The sequence below is a fragment of the Propithecus coquereli genome, unplaced genomic scaffold (assembly GCF_000956105.1).
Source record: "Propithecus coquereli isolate 6110/MARCELLA unplaced genomic scaffold, Pcoq_1.0 Scaffold166, whole genome shotgun sequence".
NCBI lineage: Eukaryota > Metazoa > Chordata > Mammalia > Primates > Indriidae > Propithecus > Propithecus coquereli.
In genome coordinates, this window is record NW_012141191.1 from 3075104 (window position 1) to 3094385 (window position 19282).

Genomic DNA, 19282 nt, shown 5'->3' on the forward strand with positions numbered 1-19282 from the left:
CTGGGCTACAGTGCCGCAGCATCAGCCTGGCTCACAGCAACCTGAAATTCCTGGGCTCAAGCGATTCTCTTGCCTCAGCCTCCGTAGTAGCTGGGATTACAGGCGCACACCACCACGCCGGGCTGATTTTTCTATTTTTAGTAGAGATGTGGTCTTGCTCTTGCTCAGGCTGGTCTTCAACTCCTGACCTCAAGCGATGCTCCCACCTCGGCCTCCCAGAGTGCCAGGATTACAGGCGTGAGCCACCACACCAGGCCTTTAGTGCACTTTCATACGTGAGAACTCTGTGCAGCCTATATTGAGTGCATGATCCTCTAAGGAAGATTTATATTAGTTTCTACCAGGTGCTCCAAGACTATCACTAGCCAGGGACATTAAATTTTGAGCTTTTGGATTTCCAGATCATGTTGGCAGGGTAAATTTTTGCTCCAAACTTACTTGTGCGATACAATTAGGAATTCTCAGGGAAGAATCCTTATCCCCCAATCCACAGTCTAGGTGGAGAAACATAAGCATCCTGGTTGATTTCCTGTGCTAGAGAGGAGATTTTTATTTTGTTTTTTTCTGATTTACCCTTACAGTGAAAATGTGGCTCTTTAAGAGTCTTAGCTTTATGTGGGGAGCCTCAGTTCTGTCTTTCCCACCTTTGGTGGGCTTTTTTTTGATCCCTTTGTGGGTATAAGAGCCTAAGCTTTCAGGTTACCAAGACTGACAACTCCCCTCCAGGTAGCTATGGTGTCAGCTTATGTTCTTACATCTCTGCTTTTCAGCACTCTTATTTTGGGGGATGGTGTGGAGGGTGGTTGGACATTTCCCTTCCTTTCTTACTAGCTTTGTTACTCATTTACAACAAAGCTTGTCATATTACACCGAGCATTTCTAAATGTTTAACGTGTCTGTGTGGGTGTGTGCATGAGTGGGGAGGGTTCAAATGTCCATTCTGCCATACAGAATACTCCATGTTCTCAAGTATATATTTCTCGCTGTATTTTAAAATGTAATTTTTAATAAAAATATGTTTCTATGATATCAATAGGTATACACTGTAAAGTCTCCTATGTCTTTCCCTAGCTGCTTCATTTCTTCCAGCCCCACCCTTTCTTGCTATTCTTTAAAACAGTTTATGAGACTTTTGGTCTGGGTTTAAATTCACTGCATGTTTTATAATATGCAAGTTGGTTTATGAAATGTTAGAGGATGGGATTATCCGGGGAGAATAAGGTCCTGACAAATATATAGAAAAAGACTAACGAAATTTTGATGTATCAGAGAGAACCATTATATCCCACATGAGTTTTGGAGCGCACGTATATGCTTGCACTAAACTAAATGCTTTTACTGAGCATTTGTTTATTTAATCCAGAAATATTTGTTGAGTATGCTAGGCAGTGGGGGTACAAAATTGAATAAGTGACAATTCTTGAGGAAGTAAACAAGAGGTTGGGTTTAGCGTGATCATTTTTGCTGGGGGCATGTACACAGGCTTCGGGGCACAGAACCATCAACAACGGCTGGAGTGAGAACACAGGGAACGACCTTGCCCAGCCGCTGGTCCAAATGAGCCTTGTACTGCTAGTAAATAAAGAAAAAGAAGACAATAAAATGAAAAGATTATATGGTTGCTTTATCCTTAAGATGGCACTATAAACTCACAATTCCTTTGTAGAAAAAGAGTACATAAAAATAATCAGGATTTATCTGAAATTTCACTGAAACCTAGAATGGCTTTAATAATATAAAGTAGAATGGCTTTTCTGTATCAGAGACTATTCTAAGTGCTTATATGTATTATTCCCATTTAATTTTTACAGCTCTCTTAGGAAGTAGGGACAAGTATTTGCCCCATTTTGGAAAGGAATTGGGGCGGCCGTAAGTGATTCCCCTCAGTCACATAGCTTGTAAGTGGCAGAGCCAGGATTTAAACTCAAACAGCCTAGAATTGGAAACTGTGCACTTAATCACTGTGTTGTTTTACCTCTTTATAGTAGTCCACATGTCGAAAATGCAGCATCATTAGAATTGTCAGTTATGAAATCTTAGGGTTCCCCCCAAGTTCTGGTTAAATCATACAGGGAAACATATCAAAGAGCACAGGTTTTTGTCCTTAGAGAGTGAGAGAAGCCATGAAGGTATCTGGGACACTGTGTTAGAGGATCTTTGCTGGTTTTCACTGCTCTTCTCAGACTGCAGCCAGGAGACTGCCCCTGCCCTTCAGGGTTGGATGCCCCTCTGAGGCCCTCCCATAGCACCCTGGGTGTATGACCACATCACACTTAGCACTCTGAATTGTGCTGACTGTTTATATATCTCTGTGTTCCTCACTAATCTGTGAACATCTTTGTAACATCCATGCTTGGTACAATGCCTAGAGCACAGATTTCCCAAGAAATCTTTGTTGAACCTTTTCTTCTTCTATATTAAACCGGACCCTGAAGCAGAGGCACTATTTTCTCAGTACCTTTTCCTTCACTCCCTTCTATACACAAATAATCTCCACCCCAGACAGCAAATTATAGGAGAGAAGACAATCTGAGAAAGTAACTTCTATCTAAAGCAGTTGTGTGTTTAGGTGCTGCTGAGAATCAGAACAAATGTAAGCACTAGGCTTAAATTGTTAAGCAGTACCTATCAGCTGGTATTTCTTCCCCTTGGGCATTTCTAAACCTGAGAAAAGTATACTGTGTTTATGATCCTTCCTATTTTCATCCAGGTGAAATATAAAGGGCAACCTGGAAAGGGAAGAAAAGCATCAAACAATTGAATCCTGCAAAAGCAGCATAAATAAAGGAAGAGTTAATCAGCTCATTTCCACCTCCTGTTTTCTCTTATATGAACTTTAGGCTGTTTCTTAACATTTGGTAATTATTACCGTCTTCCTTCCTTCTTTTCTGCCCCAAGTCAATATCCAGTACCCCACTCACACCTTTTTTTTTTTTAATTCCCAAAGTTGGTGTCCCAAGTATTAATAGTATTCTTGGTTTAGCAACCTTAGGGGAAATTTTGGCAGCCTATAAATCCTCTTGAAAGAGGGAAACTTGGAACCTTTGCCTGGAGTTTAAATCAGTATTGGGCATGGAGTTGGTAGGAGAGTTGGCAGGTTCAGGAAGCAATCGTGTAACGAGTAGAACACAGGTTTGGCAATGAAACAGCTGGGTTCAAACCCAGGCCCTACGCTATCTACTTACCTTGGACAGATTTAGTTTCCCTGTTTATAAAATGGAAACATCACTAATATCTACTTCATGGGCTGTTATCGGGATTAAATAAGTGAATTCATGTAAAACTTTTTGAACAATGTCTGAAAATAGTATTTAACAAACATTAGCTGCCATTATTACTATGGGGATTTATGTCACCAGCAAGGAGTCAGTGAATGACTTTACTCATTCACCACATATTATAAACCCCTTACTATGTGCCAGATATTATGTTAGGTTCTGGTGGCCCAATCTTCATTCCTTTATTCAGCAAATATAACTATAGCTCTGGACAAGAATGATGCTTTGAGGGAATTATGGTGCCTGGCCTAGTATGCAGATGAATTGGTCAACATCTTGAAATCTTCCTTCCCCAATGTTTCAACTCTGTTTAGGGATTTCCTCTACTACAGGTAATTAATCATCATGAAAAGAAAGGATTTGATTCATAAAATTTTGTTTTATTATAACATTTTATTTTGTTTTCTCCATAAACCTCAGGATATTTTTTTCATATAGTTGAGTATTTTTTGTTTTCTAAATCATCTGGCATTCAGAGGGGTATAATGCTCTTAAAAGAATAATTTATGGGTTGTAACACTCTTGAGTGGGAACACCTCCCAGCTCCATAAAAACAATGGACTTTCGGCCGCACAAATTAGCTAAGAGTTATTATAGGCTCTGGGGTCGGAGAGGCCTGGCTCCTGAGTCCCTCCAATCAACAGCTGCAGAATCTTAAGTAATTTCTTCACTCTTCTGATACTCGGTTTCCTTACCTGTCAAAGGGCTAATAATACTTCCATCTCAGGGGATATTGGAAAGATTAAATTCATTCATTCATGTAACAAGTACTTTTTTTGTTGAGCACCTACTATATATCAGATATTTTCTGGGCACTGAGAATACAAAAGTAAACAAAACAGCAAGAATCCTTGTCCTTGCAGGGTTTACATCTTAATGAGATAAAATTTGGGGGAAAACCAAGATTGTTTGTGTGAAATAAAGCACTCTTTAAAAATTAATTATTGTATCAATGAATGCAGTGCTTATATCACTAATAAAAAGACTTAAGAAGATTCTGTTGCCAGAGTGGAGATTCAAATTAGAATCTGCAGTTATGTAGTGAAGATATTGTAATAAAGACAATATAGAAATGAATAAATTGCTAGTGAAAAGATTTTCAAATGACCTTTTATTAGGTAATTTTATAATTTCATAACAGCTGTTTGAGTACACATATATATACAATTTTCTAAACAAGTAAATAAAAAGCTGTTTAGTATATCTGCTTGAATTCATATTACTCAAAACCTTAACACATTTATTATAAAAATCAGTAAAATTATTTAACAAGTTTATAAAAATTGCTGGGTACGTGTACATAAACATTTTCAAGCTTGCTTTACAAAAAAGAGTGCAATTTCTATCCATGTGCTCAAAGTAACTTTCAAAGGTAGTTCCAAGGGGGAAAAAAGAAGGTAGCATTGCCTTGTAATACAGCATTTATTAATAGTGACTTACCCTGGGACATTCCTGAAAGATCCTTTGTTATCACATATGGTGAAAATATTAAAAATTAATATTCCATTTCTATGAATAAAACATAAAACATAAGACTTTATTTTCGCAGACTAACTTGTTACCATGAAAAACTGCATTCATTCTGCAGATATTACTGACACCCCATATTATTTACTTTAAAAATATTTATGATACTTGAAATTCAAAAGGAAACCCACAAGATCTATTCTTCTCCCAACACATTCATTGAATGCAGATTTAAATGAGCACATCTCATTTTGATTGTGCCTTTTATTTGCATACTTTAAAATGACTACAATGTAGTACGTCTGTATTTTTAACTGGTACCAAAATTAAGATGAATGATCTATGCAAAACCAGCAGCCTGTACTTCTAGTAACAGTTGTCATATGCAAAAAGAAAAAAAAAAAAAGCCCTGAGTCAGTATTTTTTGCAAAAGTAATGAAGAAGAGTGCTCTGAAGTTGGTTTATAACTTATGAAATGGTTAAGACTGTCCAGTATCCATTTGTTTTGTTTTGATTGAAGAGAGGTATGGTTTTTGTTTAGTTAACCCAATTCAGATCATTTGTTAGTACTCAATTTCATTTAAGTCTTCAGAATATCCTGATGATTGTTGAGTTGTATCTTCCATTTCTATCAGAAAAGAAAAATATACAATAATAGCCTTTTCTATTTTTATTACAGAAAAAATATTTAATTTGCATTCTTATAGTTTGAGACTGATGATAAAATTCATATCAATCAAGTTTATATAATTGGGGAAAATATTATTACCTGCACAGGGTCCTGCCTGAAATTTAACATCATCAATGGCAGTATCACTTCTTACTGATACTCCTCGAATGGCTTCAAAAATTATCTGAAAAATAATGAAATTTGAGTTTAGAAATAGAGTCATCCTGATAAAACAATGCTGGTCAAAGCAGATGCAGGTTCCTGAGACCTGTAAACTTAGATTGCTCTTGAGGTTCCTGTTAAGGAAAAGGGTACAAAATTAGAAATTCAAATTTAGGTATTAAAGAGAATATTTGTTTGGAATTTAAAGAAACTCACAATAAATTAGTGGAGTCTTGAAGATTCAGGTCCTTTTTTTTCTGAGATTTCTTTAGACAACTTCCCAGAAATGCTTACTGAGAAATGCCTTCTGGTTTCCCCTCCCCACCTAGAACACTCTACTTCCAGCATCTCCCAGCACCCACAGGGCCCATGAAAATGAGGGTCCCAGAAGCTTAAATTTCCTTAGACTCTCCACAAATCTACTCTTGATGCCAGTACTAGGTGGAAAAAATTTATTATAGTATAACTGATAATACCCATGTATGAACAGAAAGCCATAATAATTAAATTTACCAAAAATAGCGGTTCACTTATGTTAAATACCACAACATCAAAGACACAGCCCAGGGAGAAGAGGGAATCAGTTTCATCACCTTAGATTCTGAGAAGAAAATAACTGATCAAATATTCTGGTTCTAGGAAAAATAGATTACCAGCTCTAAGGCTGTCCCAACAATGGTTAATAAACTACTAAATACTCTAAGGAGGCTCATGGGTTATGAAAATTGTCCAGAAGATATATTTGTTCTATTCATTTTATGAGCAGATGACTCCTCATTGGATTAGTTTATGATTTAAATTAAATAAAAAAGAAAGCCCTAAAACGAATTTCTTTTAAATCCTCCCCAAAATTAAATCAAAGAATATAAATTGAATAATTAATAAGTTTATGAAATTATCTTGAAATTAATGACTCAAAGAAGCTTTAATGACATACATGTGGCAAAATACCATTAATAAAAATTCTAAGGACACATGTGTGATGGTTAATTTTAGGTGTCAACTTGACAGGGTTAAGGGAGACCCAGAGAGCTGGTAAAGCATTATTTCTGGGTATGTCTGCGAGGGTGTCTCTGCAAGAGATTGGTGTTTGAATCAGCGGACTGCATAAACAAGATCCACCCTCACTCACTGTGGGTGGGCACCATCCAATCAGTTGAGGGTCCAGGTAGCACAAAAAGACAGAGGAAAGGCAAATTCACTCTCTTCTGCAACTGGAACACCCATCTTCTCCTGCCCTTGGACCACAAACTCCAGGTTCGTCAGCCTTCAGATTCTAGGACGTGCACTAGTGGCACCTCAAGTTCTTAAGGCTTCAGCCACAGACTAATAATTATACCATCAGCTTCCCTAGTTCTCAGGCCTTGGGACTTGGACTGAGCTATGCTACCACCTTTCCTTGTCCTCCAGCTTGCATATAGCATATTGTGGGACTTCTCAGCCTCCATAGTCATGTGAGCCAATTTCCATAATAAATCCTTTCTCGATCTATTATATCTCCTATTGGTTCTGTTTCTCTGGAGAATCCTGATTAATATACAACCCTAAACAAGAATCCAAATAAATGGCAAGAAGAGGGAAAAAAATGTCCCAACATATCTAGATAGGAGGACATCTGAGTGCAGTGAATAAACATTTTGGTCTTCTGAACAAAAATAAAAATCTTTTTTTTGACCTCCAAGTCTGCAATGGAAAATGTAATAGACAAATCACCTGGTGGGATTATACTCTGAATTCTGTGACTTGGCCAAACACTTGATTTCATATAACCTTCTTCTCTGAATTTCCTTAATACTGTCATGATGACCATTTTATAGCGTTATGATTTTCCCCTTGTATTATAGATAGGTAGTAGCATCTCTTCATTTTCTACATTGATGACAGGATTCACCTGACTTAGTTTTGCACTTTAGGACTAACCAAATCTATCCAAATCTAGTAACTGCTGAACAAGTACTTGTTCATTTAGAGAATAAACGCAACAAATGCAGGGCTAAATGAGATATGTCCTTGGTTCCCAGACTGTGTGCTGAGGCACCCCGGGGTGCCCAAGTGCATGCACGTGGATAGTTTGCAATTTCAAGGGAAACACAGCAATATTCAACATCTAGAAGACATTGTGTGAACTACTAGTTCAAGATCATTCAGAGTTTTAACATTAGATTGACCTATAGTCCTTCTGATAACATCATATCTTCACAGAGCTGAGTTTTTTGGTAGCTGCTATAATTAAAAGCAAGTACCAGGTAAAAATCAACACAGAACATTAAATAAGGGTGGTGTATCCAACCTGATTTCAAGGTTTGAGAAGTTGTGCAGTGCCCAACAGGTGTACACATTCTATTAGGAAACAATTCTAGTTATTTAAGAATTAGGTAAAAATGTTATCTTTTCTTTCAATTTAAGTATTAGTTTTCCAAATGGCTACTAAATTGTTAGGACATAAATACTTACTAAGTTGTTTGGACCCCTGTACTTAATAAATGGAACTGTTAGATATTTCTTTAAAATGATATTGTGCTTTTGATCAACAGTGAGTCAGGTTCTGCTTGGCACTTTAATAAATCCCTTTGGAAGGGGCATGATTAAAAATTTGCCATTCGATGCATTTCTCCTACAAGGATGATTTGGAGAGTGGAATGTCTTTGGGAGGCCACTCACTTATTTTCCCCATAGAATTGGCCTTAAACAGCAGCAGTACTACCACTGCACTCTAAACACCATCTACGCCTACCCACCCCTCACTGATGATGTACTCATTTACTTCTCTAACTCCAGTCTCATTTCCTACTCTTGACATGCTTATTTAGATTTCTAATGGACATCAAAAACTTAGCACGTCCAAAAAAAAAAAAAAAAAACCCACTACCTATTAATATTCTTCCCGTACATGTTGCCCTCACTCCTCCACATCTGCCCTGCCTAAAGTCTTCCTCACCTTAATAAATGGCATGTCTATTCATTCTAGCAATTGCTCAGCCCAAAAACTTTGAGTCATCTTGACTCCTTTCTTTCCCTCAAACTCCACATTTTATGCGTAAGTCCTGTGGGCTTCTGAGGACACCTCCTCTCCTCTGCTACATAGCCCAAGCCACCACTGGTCTTGCCAGTACTACTGCAGTAGCCCCCAGTAGCCTCCTTGCCCAATGCAGTGCACTTCCTATGCAGTCGCTAGAGCGATCATTTAAAAGCATAAATGGCATCAGATTACCTTAAAGCTGTATGATGGCTTCGTATTGCTTTTGGAGTAAATTTCAAACTCTTTACCATGCCCTCCAAGGCCATTCATGATTATCCCAATATTTCTTTGACCTCATCGCTTGATTAGCTTGACTTCTTCTTTTTCTTCTTCTTCCTTGTTCACCACTTCTTTTTAAATTAAAATTACTTTAAATCGATAAATCACAATTGCATGTCTTTATGGGATACAATGTGATGTTTTGATATATATACAATGTGGAATGGTTAAATCAAGCTTATTAACATCACCTTGCTTACTTATGTCTCTCTCTCTCTTTCTCTTTTTTTTTTTGTAGAAATGGGGGTTTTACTATGTTGCCCAGGCTGGAGTGCAGTGGTATGATCATAGTTCATTGCAGCCTCGAACTCCTGGGCTCAAGTGATCCTCCCACCTTAGCTTGGGAGTTGCTGGGATTACAGGTGTGAGCCACCGTGGCCAGCTATTTAATCATTTTGTTTTGTGGTGAGACATTTGAAATTTACTCCCTTAGTTATTTTGAAATAGGCAATACATTATTATTGACTATAGTCACCCTGCTGTGCAATAGATCTCAAAACTTATTTCTCCTATGTGAAACATCGTAGCCTTTGGTCAACAACTCTCCATTGTTCCCCTGCCCGCCCCCATCAAGCTTCTGATTACTATCATTTCACTCTCTACTTCTATCAGTTAAACTTGACTTTTTCTTCTTCATAGCACTTATTATCACCTGATGTTATATTATGTATTTCTGGCTTACATTTTCTACCTCTCCTCCACTGGAATGTAAACTCCAAATAAGTAAAAACTTTGTATGCTATATTCATTGCAGTATCCTCAGCACTTAGAACAGCAAGTGATCAATAAATATTTATTAAAATGAGACATTTTGGTCTCAAACTACAGGAGCTCAGTCTGGATGCTTCATTTAGCTATTGAGAGTATCAGTTCTACCATGGAGATACGAATTAGAGACAGGGGAGACTTGGAAGAGATATATTTTTAGAAACAGTGATAATATCTTTTTATATTTTGGTACTTTAAAGTTTACAAAATCCTTTCACATAATCTCATTTGACCCTCACTCTCACTCTGACAATGTCAGCATGGCAGGAATTATTATCCCATTTTGAAAATGTATAAACAATCTCAGAGAGTCCAAGATTTCTCCAAAATCACCCAGTGCTTGTAACCCATAGGGGACTGAGGATATTTCAGAACTTCTATGTGGGAAGCAACATAGAACAGTGGCTTAGGGATACACACTTTGGAACTAGGCAGATCTGGGTTTGAGTTCTCACTCGGCCACTTACCAGCTGGATATTTATTTTTCCCCATCTGTAAAATGGAGCTGTAAGATCCATTGAGAGAACTGTGCACAGCTGTTAAGTGCCTGTCACACAGACGGCGGCTGATCTACGTGTGCATGAGTATATCTGCATTTTATTAGACACCAGTATGTTTTGGAGCAACTGGTTCAGCCTGGTCTCCCTGCTGAACCAGTCTGGGATTCCCGAGGGAGTCTCTAAGTCCAGAAGAGAAGATTCACATATTTTCCATTCCAGCTAACGGGAAGAGTCTGGAATCTTCCTTCCAGACTGTGAGCTGTAAATCTCTAGGGCAATTTTGTACCATTTGAACTTGAAAACCCCCCAGATGCCACCCTAGATGCCTCACTACTCTATACTCAAAAAAACATTTCAAATGACCAGCTACATAGCAAGTCTAGTATGTACAAGGCCATGTGCCTGATCTCCAAGACTCAGATGCTGAGAAGCTGCCATCTCCAGAACTCAAAGCTTAGAGCACTTAGGGTTCCAGAAATCTCTGGGGTTTCTGATTCAGTAGTTCTGAGGTAGGGACTGAGAATTTGCATTTCAGGTGAATTTGCATTTCAGGTGAATTTGCATTTCAGGTATTGCTGATACTGCTGGTACCTGGACCACCCTTTGAGAACCATTTGAATAAGGAAGAAATATGGGTGCCCTAATTGCCTGACAAAATTCATTCATTATCTCTGAATAATAATCAATTATGTTAGTAAGTTCCTGAGCAATCCACTTTGCTTTTGTAAAGAAACATTAAATCACTGTTAAAATCATTCCTGGGGCTATTATTTTTTTTCCTAAATTTCTAGACCGTTTATCCATGCCGAGATAATGAGCTTTTCCCAGATAGTGGCTCATCTGCCCTCTGTCATTCGGTTTTTAACAATGCTGCATCCTCGATGGCACCGCAACCTGGTCACCGGAGCTGCTGCAATTCCTTCCCATTTAGATCTGTAGATTTTTGGTCGTAGGGTGGTGCAAAATAAAGCCCTTGTTTTGGATACTTCTTCCCAGGAAGATTTGGGCTTAGACCAGGCAGCCAGTGGTTACAGCTGAAGAGCGGTGGTTCAGGAGGTTTATCAGCCAGAAGCAAGGATGAGGAGGAAGCGGGGCTTTTAGCTGGAGGTCACGCTTGCGAATTCTACACAGCAATTTCAAGAACAGTTAGGAATCTGAAGTTTATCTCCCCAGAGCTTTCTGGAGCTTTGGTTCATGGTAGGCAGGTGAAGTCGGTGGCTGTCAGAAGGTGGCTGCGGGTGTCCAGACTAGATTGGCTGCTCAGCCCCACCTACTGGAATTTAAAACGGTCTTTCCTATTGCTGCCCAGATTTGCTTATGATAGAGATCATCTAGGGTGGTCTCATCTATAGCACATGAGAGGACCAGGGTGGGGAGACCCAGAATTGGGATCAACACTTTCAGGTTTTTTTGCATCAGTGCAATGATGGGGGTAGAGGCTTAAAAGAAAGAAAGAAAAAAAAAACCTTACTCTGGACTATTTACACTCACTGTTAAATAGAGGCTTAACACCAAAAAGCCCTGACATGCATGTGGGTAATGACAAGTAAAAGGTGCAGCTGCAACAACTAATTAGGTAATACCATATTTAGAACAAAGGGAGCCTTTGTTCTGGAGATCTGTAGGATACATAGAAATACATTTGACACCCATAATGTATCAAGACAAAAAGAGATACACTTTCATCACTGAATTGCAAAAAAAATCACTTTATGCCTCAATTCCCAGGCTTTCTCTCTCTGCTTAATTTCTCATTCAGTGCTTAGATTTAATCAATATGTAGACTAATTATGTTTACGCTTAATCCTGCCTTTATCTATCACCCCAAAGAAGAACAAAATATTGTCTTCGGTAGCAAGAAAACCAGAAGCTTAGAAGCATGTTTTCCATCACCTGATCCTTATCTCTTTTGTCTTACCTGGTGTTGCCTCTCGCAGCTGTATTCAATCAGTGCTCGGAGCCAGGAAATGCTCTGCTCACCTCTTCTTCTCCATAACAGAGACTCTTCACTATCTTCCTCCTTTTTCAAATAAACACTCAGCAGACCAGTCCCCGCTCCATACATGTGGTAGAAAAAGGTCAAGCAGTGTTTTCCGGAGACTCCTCGAAGAGGCCCAGACAGGAGGCGAGCCTTCTGTCCATACACCATGTGGGAGGCCTCGATGTACATGTAGTAGCCTTGAGAGAAATGCAAAAGCAGGTGTTGTTAAAAAGGACACAAATCATATTTTCTTCTTTCATAGTGTTCCTGGAAACATGGCTGATTTGACTACAGTACTGAGAAAGGATTTTATAATTTTGGAGAGCATGTATAATCCAAGGAGAATAAATATGCTACATAAATGAGACCATCAAAATCATTTTTAAAATTTAATGATTTATATTTCAGTTTAATAGATAGGAGGTAATTAATATGCCAGAATTATGCCACTGATATGGTGATTAACACATTAGAATTTACATTACTAATTCATGGACAATATTCTGAAGCTTCCAGGCATTGGTTTAGGGGAGAGAGCATGGGTTTTCTAGTCAGGTAGATCTGGGTTCAAGTCTTGACTCTGATATTTGTTGTCTGCGTGATCCTGGTCTAATGAATGATCTTCTCTTAACCTATATTCAACGTTTTAAAATAAAGGTTGGTAATACCTGTGCTACAGAATTGTGAGAATTAAACAATAGGTGACATATGCCTGCATGTAATACATATTCAAATATTAACTTCCTGTCCTGCTCACTGCCTAAAATTTTTTATGTCACTTTTTTTTAGTCTTGAAAACATATTCTAAAACATTTTTAAATTGCCTTTCCAATTTCCTTTTCTAATTTTATTTTATGATTATTTTTCAATTTGCTAGTTTCAGGCAGAAAGAAAATTAGTCTGCATTTATGTAAGACAACTGTGTGCTAGAGCCAGCTTCTCCTGGCTCCCAAGAGTCAGTTGTGTGCATCCTTTACCAGTTCCAAGTGACTTCACATGGAAAGCTTGAAACGGGCCACGATGAAAGTATTTTCACAATAGAAATAGGACATGCATGGAAATCAGCACCCCGTCCCCAAAGAGAGCCAGTTGGTGTTAAACAACTGCCATCATGTCACTGAAATAAAGCTATATATGAATAGTAATGCAAGAGATCTTTTCTAGAGGAATGCACCGGTAATATAATTCTGTGCCCTCGAGGTTCATTTTTAAAAAGGCTCTCAACTCAACATCAATAGTTCTTAATCTCTGACCATTTGATTAAAAGTTTTGATCTCTTCTATTTGAAAAATAAAACTCACAAAAAATGTTTGCATGTAATTTCATTGCCTTCTTTGGTGTTTGGGTTGGATGTTTGTGTTCCCCAATATTCACATGTTGAAACCCTAACCCCAATGTGATAATATTTGGAAATGGGTCCTTTGGGAGATAATTAGAGTTAGGTGAGGTCATGAGGATGGAGGCCTCATGATGGGATTAGTGCCTTTATAAGAAGAGCCAGCAGAAAGCTGTTCTCTCTCCATGCACACACACTGAGGAAAGGCCTTGTGCGCACGTAGTGAGATGGTGGCTATTTGCAAGCCAGGAAGGAAGTCCTCCCCAGGAATTAAAACAGCTGATGCCTTGATCTTGGGCTTCCCAGCCTCTAGAACTATGAGAGATAGATTCTATTGTTTAAGACACCCAATCTATGATATTTTATTATGGGAGCCCAAGCAAACTAAAACATTTGGCAATATTGATTTTTTTTTACATACGTGATATAAAAAATAATATTTACAAAGTAACATATGTTTCATTATTTCATGTAGAAATTAATCGCGAAGTTGAGGGGAAAAATAAAGAGATCTCAAATAATGCATGTAAATGAAATGTTTTCAAGGGTATCTTTCTTTAGAGTTTGAAGTTTAATCAATGAACTCTAATCATTTCCCAAATATGGCAATATGAGATATCACATCAAGAATTGCTTGGAAGTCCCATCTATGTACCTCCTTTCTATTTCCACAAACACAGATCCAAGGAGTGCTACAGGCTTATTAAAAGGGTGGGAGAAAGCACCATCGGTTCTATTAAATTGTGTACACTGTGCACTTCCCCCTCCACCCTGCAAAACTGGGCTATCCAGCTCATGGGATGTGGCCTCCATCAACTAGTCACATCCCCAGGAATGATGCTGCCCCAGGGAAGCTGAATCAGGGCAGTGTTCTGTGTTTGCCACTTTGGGTTGCCTGTAATCAAGCCACAGTGCCAACAAACCTCTGCTAGCTGTGGATCCCTGGATGCAGTGAGCAAGTAGAAATCAAAATATCCTTAGGGTACTCTAAAGACTACACACGTTTAAGCCCTGCTCAAAAGTAAATTTAAATTAGAAGGCTAGTTGGTTTACACAAGAAATTGAAATTGTGGCAGTGTCTTTGATCTGGTATGTGACATTTGACATCCAATTTCAATTTCTCATTTCTTTGGCAGTAGTTTCGTCCAGAAGTGGCATGGCTGTCAGTCTCCCCATGATCTGCTTTAAACTACAGGGAGAAAAATTGTCAGTGTTCTGGAGTTGCTTACCAATGACATCTGCCTCACTAAAGCCAATGGTCAGTTTCCAGTCCTTGTCATTTTTGTACCATCAGTAGCATGGGACATAGCAGATCACTCCTGACTTCCAGAATTACTTTCTTACTTTGGCTTGTAGGACACTGTATTTTCCTGCTTTTTTTCCCACCTCACTGGTCCCTCCTTTGCCAGTTCACTCTCTCTTCCCTGATCTCTTAACCTTGGAGTGCTCCAAGGTCCAGTTTTTGAACTTCTCTATTCTCACTCCCTTGATGATCTCATCTTATTTCAGGCCTTTAAATGCCAAATATGTTGTCATATCTCAAATATAAAATTCCAACCTCTTTGCTGACATCTGGACTTGTTCAAACTGCTTAAGGGACATCTCCACCTATAGTCAAATAGACATCTCACACTGACCACGTTCAGAACTAAACTCCTAACAGCCTGCACTGCACTAAATGTCCAGTTGTCCAGGCTAAACCTGGGAGTCACATGCCACTCCTCTCTGCCTCTCACTCTCCACATCCAGGTCATCAGGAATTCCCATTGGCTCTACATTCAAAATTTATCCAGAATCCAGTCACTTCTCTTCTGACCACCTCCGCTGCTAACACCCTGGTCTGAGGTGCTATCATTTTTCACTTGGATTAATGCAACAGCTTCCCAATTAGTCTGTCTGCTTCTACCCTTGTCCCCTGCAATCTAATCCTAACACTGTATCCATAGTGATGCTTCTAAAACAAAAGCAGTCTTACCATTTCTCTGTTTAAAACTTCCATCATCTCAGCATTTCAGAGTAAAAACTGGAGACTTTACATCGCCTTAGGGCCCTATACAATCTCCCACACCATTGCATCATCTTACCTCTCTGATCTCCCATCTAAGCACGAATCAGGGCCAACCCTGCTTAGCTTCATGGGATGAGATAAGATTGGGCACGTTCAGAGTGGTACGGCCATAGATTCTATTATCTCTCTGATTTCTATAACCTTTCTCCTAACTCATCCTGTGTTGCTTGGCTATGCTGGCCTCTGTGTTGTTGCTGTATTCTGGCAGGTATGCTGCTACCTTAGGGCCTTTGCATGTGCTGTTATAATTCTGGCTCTTTCCCCAGATATTCTCAGGTCTCACTCTTTTACCTCCTTAAAGTCTTTGCTCAGATGTTACCTTTTCTATTAGACCTATTCTGACTACACCACTTCAAATTGCAATTCCCCTTCCTCTGGCACTCCTTATTCTCTACACCCCAATTTATTATGTTTTCATAATAAATTGCATGTAATCACCTCTTAACCTACTATGTACATTTCTTAATTGTTATGTTTGTCTGTCTCTCCCCTTTAGATTTCACAAAGGCTGAGATTTTTCCTTGTTTAGTTCACTGCCATGTCCCCAGGTCCTAGAACAGTGCTTGGAATATAGTAGATGCTCAATAAATGTATGTTTAATGGGTAAGCGAATGCATTTTCTTCCACAGCTCTAAGCACAAACCAGTTTGACTGTTTCTAGAGCACATGGCTCCAGCAAGGTCACTCCAAATGTGTGAGGTTCTTGGCAATGAGACATGCACTCAACTAGGATGTTCCAAGGCAAAACTAGAACAAATGTAAGTTTTGATAAAATTAAAATCTTATTGAAGCCAATGTTCTCAAACTAGTTCCACGCCATCTGATGCATTTTTTTAATGAGCACACATACAATAATTCTTTGACTTTATAACCCTCATTCTTTCACTGGCAAGAAAATCGCTACACAGGAAGCACTGGAGTTTTTGTTCGTTCAGCAGTGAAAGGAGCCTTTATTGCACTTTCTTTTCTTTAACATTTTCTAATTTAACACGTTGACTGCCACACTAGAAAAAATTTTTTTTCCTTGGGGCCGCATTGGTTTTTTTTTTTTTACAAAAATAGAATAAAAACTTAAAAAACAATCCTTTCTAGTTTAATGAAAAATTTGTTATTTTTTATTGTTTTCTGTGCATGAGTTATATGCAACTTGAAAAATAGTTCACATGTCTACCAAGGTAGAGACATGTGAGTTACATATGTTTCACAAGGCCCCGGGTTCAAAACTAGTGTAAGTTAAATACAACTCACATGGCAGTTAATGTGTTAAGCTAGGTCAATGTAAACAAATATGGACATACACAATCCTAATAGAGAGGTGTGTTTAATTTAATTCCATGGAAAATAAGATCAAGGCATGAAAATGACCATAGTATATCACCTAACTGCAGACAAAGGAATGCCATACTATCCTACACGTAAGTTAGCGGCACCGTAGACTGAAACAATACCTTAATACGGTTAGCTTAGAAAACATTTCCTCCAAAAATAATTTTTTTAAGGCAACAAGAAAAAAAATCAAAGAAAAAAGTTTTGCACCTGGCTTTGGATCTTTCAAAAGGCCCACTTGAATCTCAGGTAAAGGGCCTTAGCTCTAGATGAAACTCTCAAATAGGGAGAAAAACAGCCTTCTCTGAAATATGCTATCACTGGGGAACTGGAATGTAGAGACTACAAGGGCCCTGAAACATAAAATCTTTTCATAACAGAGAGGAAGCAACAGATTCATCACGAGTGAGAGATGACCCGAGAATTGTCTTGCATTTTGTGATGATAGCTGCATATTTCTAGTGATCACAATATCAACCTTGACCAGGATTATTCTGAGGTCCTGGAAGAAAGCAAAACTCTTAATCACCTCCAGGATCGTTTGATCGAATTCCTTCTTCCATAAGTCCAACGCGCTAATTCATTTAGCCTTGAAAAGGTGAAGAATTACTCTGGTTGCCAGGCTCTTCCCCAGAGGGTGGGACTGTAACTAAATCAGGGATGGCCTGCACAACCTCTTCCATCCCATCTTCTGTTCTTTGGGCCACACACCCCTCCGCAGATGGGACTCCTGACGTCTACTATGCTTTCAGTTCACACACCTCTGGGTCTCGGGTATCAAGCTGACACTCTTAACTAAGGTTTCCAGTTCTAGAAAGTTTTACGTTTAGCACTATGAAATATGAAAAGAAATCTCCTATGTTGTTTGACCTGTAATTGTGCTGCTTTTGGAAGAGATGAGTAACATCCGGCGGAATGTGAGTGCCTTTCTGGGGCACTGACAACAGTCTACATTTCTTAAGTAATTTTGTCTTTTGCAAATATCTCTCAGAGTATGCTTGTATTTTGAGCACATACAGCGGTCCTCCCTTATCCTCAGGGTATGCATTCCAAGACCCCCCCCAGTGGATGCCTGAAACCATGGATAGTACTGAACCCTGTATATATGATGTTTGTTTCTATACATACATATCTATTATAAAGTTGAATTTATAAATTAGGCACAATAAGAGATTAACAAAAATAACTAATAATAAAATAGAACCATTATAACAATATTCAAAATGGTGCACAATTTAAAACTTATGAATTGTTTATTTCTGGAATTTTCCATTTAATATTTTTAGACTGTCGGTGACTAGGGGTAGTTGAAACCACAGAAAGAGAACCTGTGGATAAGAGGAGACTACTCTATGTATATTCTATACAGCAATATAGATTTAGAGCTATCTAGACCAATATCTATACCTAAAAATAATACTTTTACCAAATTTGTCAACAAATCAGAATTTACCCCTCTAATACACAAACTAATTATTTCTCTTGATTACAAACGTTTTTTCTTCTTTACTTGTATATGACACTTTCTTTCCCCAGAAAAGATCAGAGCTTCACAGAGAGCCAGTCTGTCTCACATGTGTTTAGAAAGCAGAGAAAAGCCCTGTGTGTTGACAAGTTTTGCCACATTATGGCTTCAAGCACTGTCTGTCTCAGCAAACAAAAGCTCTGGCTGGAAGCCAGGAAGGCCCAGCGTTGAAGCTTCAGACGGGCTCACATGTTCTTGTGCATGAAGGATTCCAGTCTGGGGAAGGGATTACTAACTGGAGAAAACAAATTACTTTCTCTCTGCGGGTCATTGTTTAACATTCAAAACAGGGGTTCCAATGGATCTACTGGGAGATCAGGGCCCCGTCTGTTCTTTGCACAGCAACTGTGACGTTGAGACACACAGACACACAACAGATCCATAATTCTGAGCTGTGCAGCAGCTGTTCCTCCAGCCTTGGGGTCTCTTTCACAGAGTGGGGAAGGAGCCCGAGTGCCTGTGTGAAGAAGCAGCGTGGAATGAACAGCGAGCTGCGTTCAGTAAGCTGGAAGAGGACTCTTAAAAATCAGGGAAAACAGACATCACTACTTTGGGAAGCTGCTAAAGATGTCTCCCTAAAATTGCTCTTTACTTTACTTCTAAGTCATTCTAAAAGCCCATCATAAATAAGGCATTATTGTTTAATGGGTATGGAGTTTCAGTCTGGGGAAATGAAAAAAGTTCTGGAGATAGATGGGGGCGATGGCTACACAACAATGTGAATGCACTTAGTGCCCATGAATGACACACTTAAGAATGGCTAACGTGGAAAATTTTACGTTGTATATGTTTTATCCTCTGTGTAAGTAGGATCTGACAATATCAGAAAGTAACATAACAAAATAAGTTATAGAGAGATTGAAGGACATTGGAGTTTTGTTTTTTTCTTTTCTCTCTCTCTCT

At 38.7% G+C, this 19282-nt stretch overlaps 1 protein-coding gene across 2 annotated transcripts in view; it reads right to left on the reverse strand.

The window, feature by feature from the left end:
- Nucleotides 1-4370: 4370 nt before the first annotated feature.
- The window catches only part of MAMDC2 (MAM domain containing 2), a 157542-nt gene continuing 142630 nt past the window's right edge, over nucleotides 4371-19282 (reverse strand). For both annotated transcript variants that reach the window (XR_001137359.1, XM_012641595.1), the window contains exons 12-14: nucleotides 12062-12321; nucleotides 5515-5599; nucleotides 4371-5373 (exon numbers count right to left, since the gene is read on the reverse strand). Coding sequence is in view for 1 of the 2 variants with exons in the window: in XM_012641595.1 (XP_012497049.1) it covers nucleotides 5309-5373; nucleotides 5515-5599; nucleotides 12062-12321 (410 nt within the window). In the remaining variant the exon portion in view is untranslated. The remainder of the gene's footprint in view (nucleotides 5374-5514; nucleotides 5600-12061; nucleotides 12322-19282) is intronic.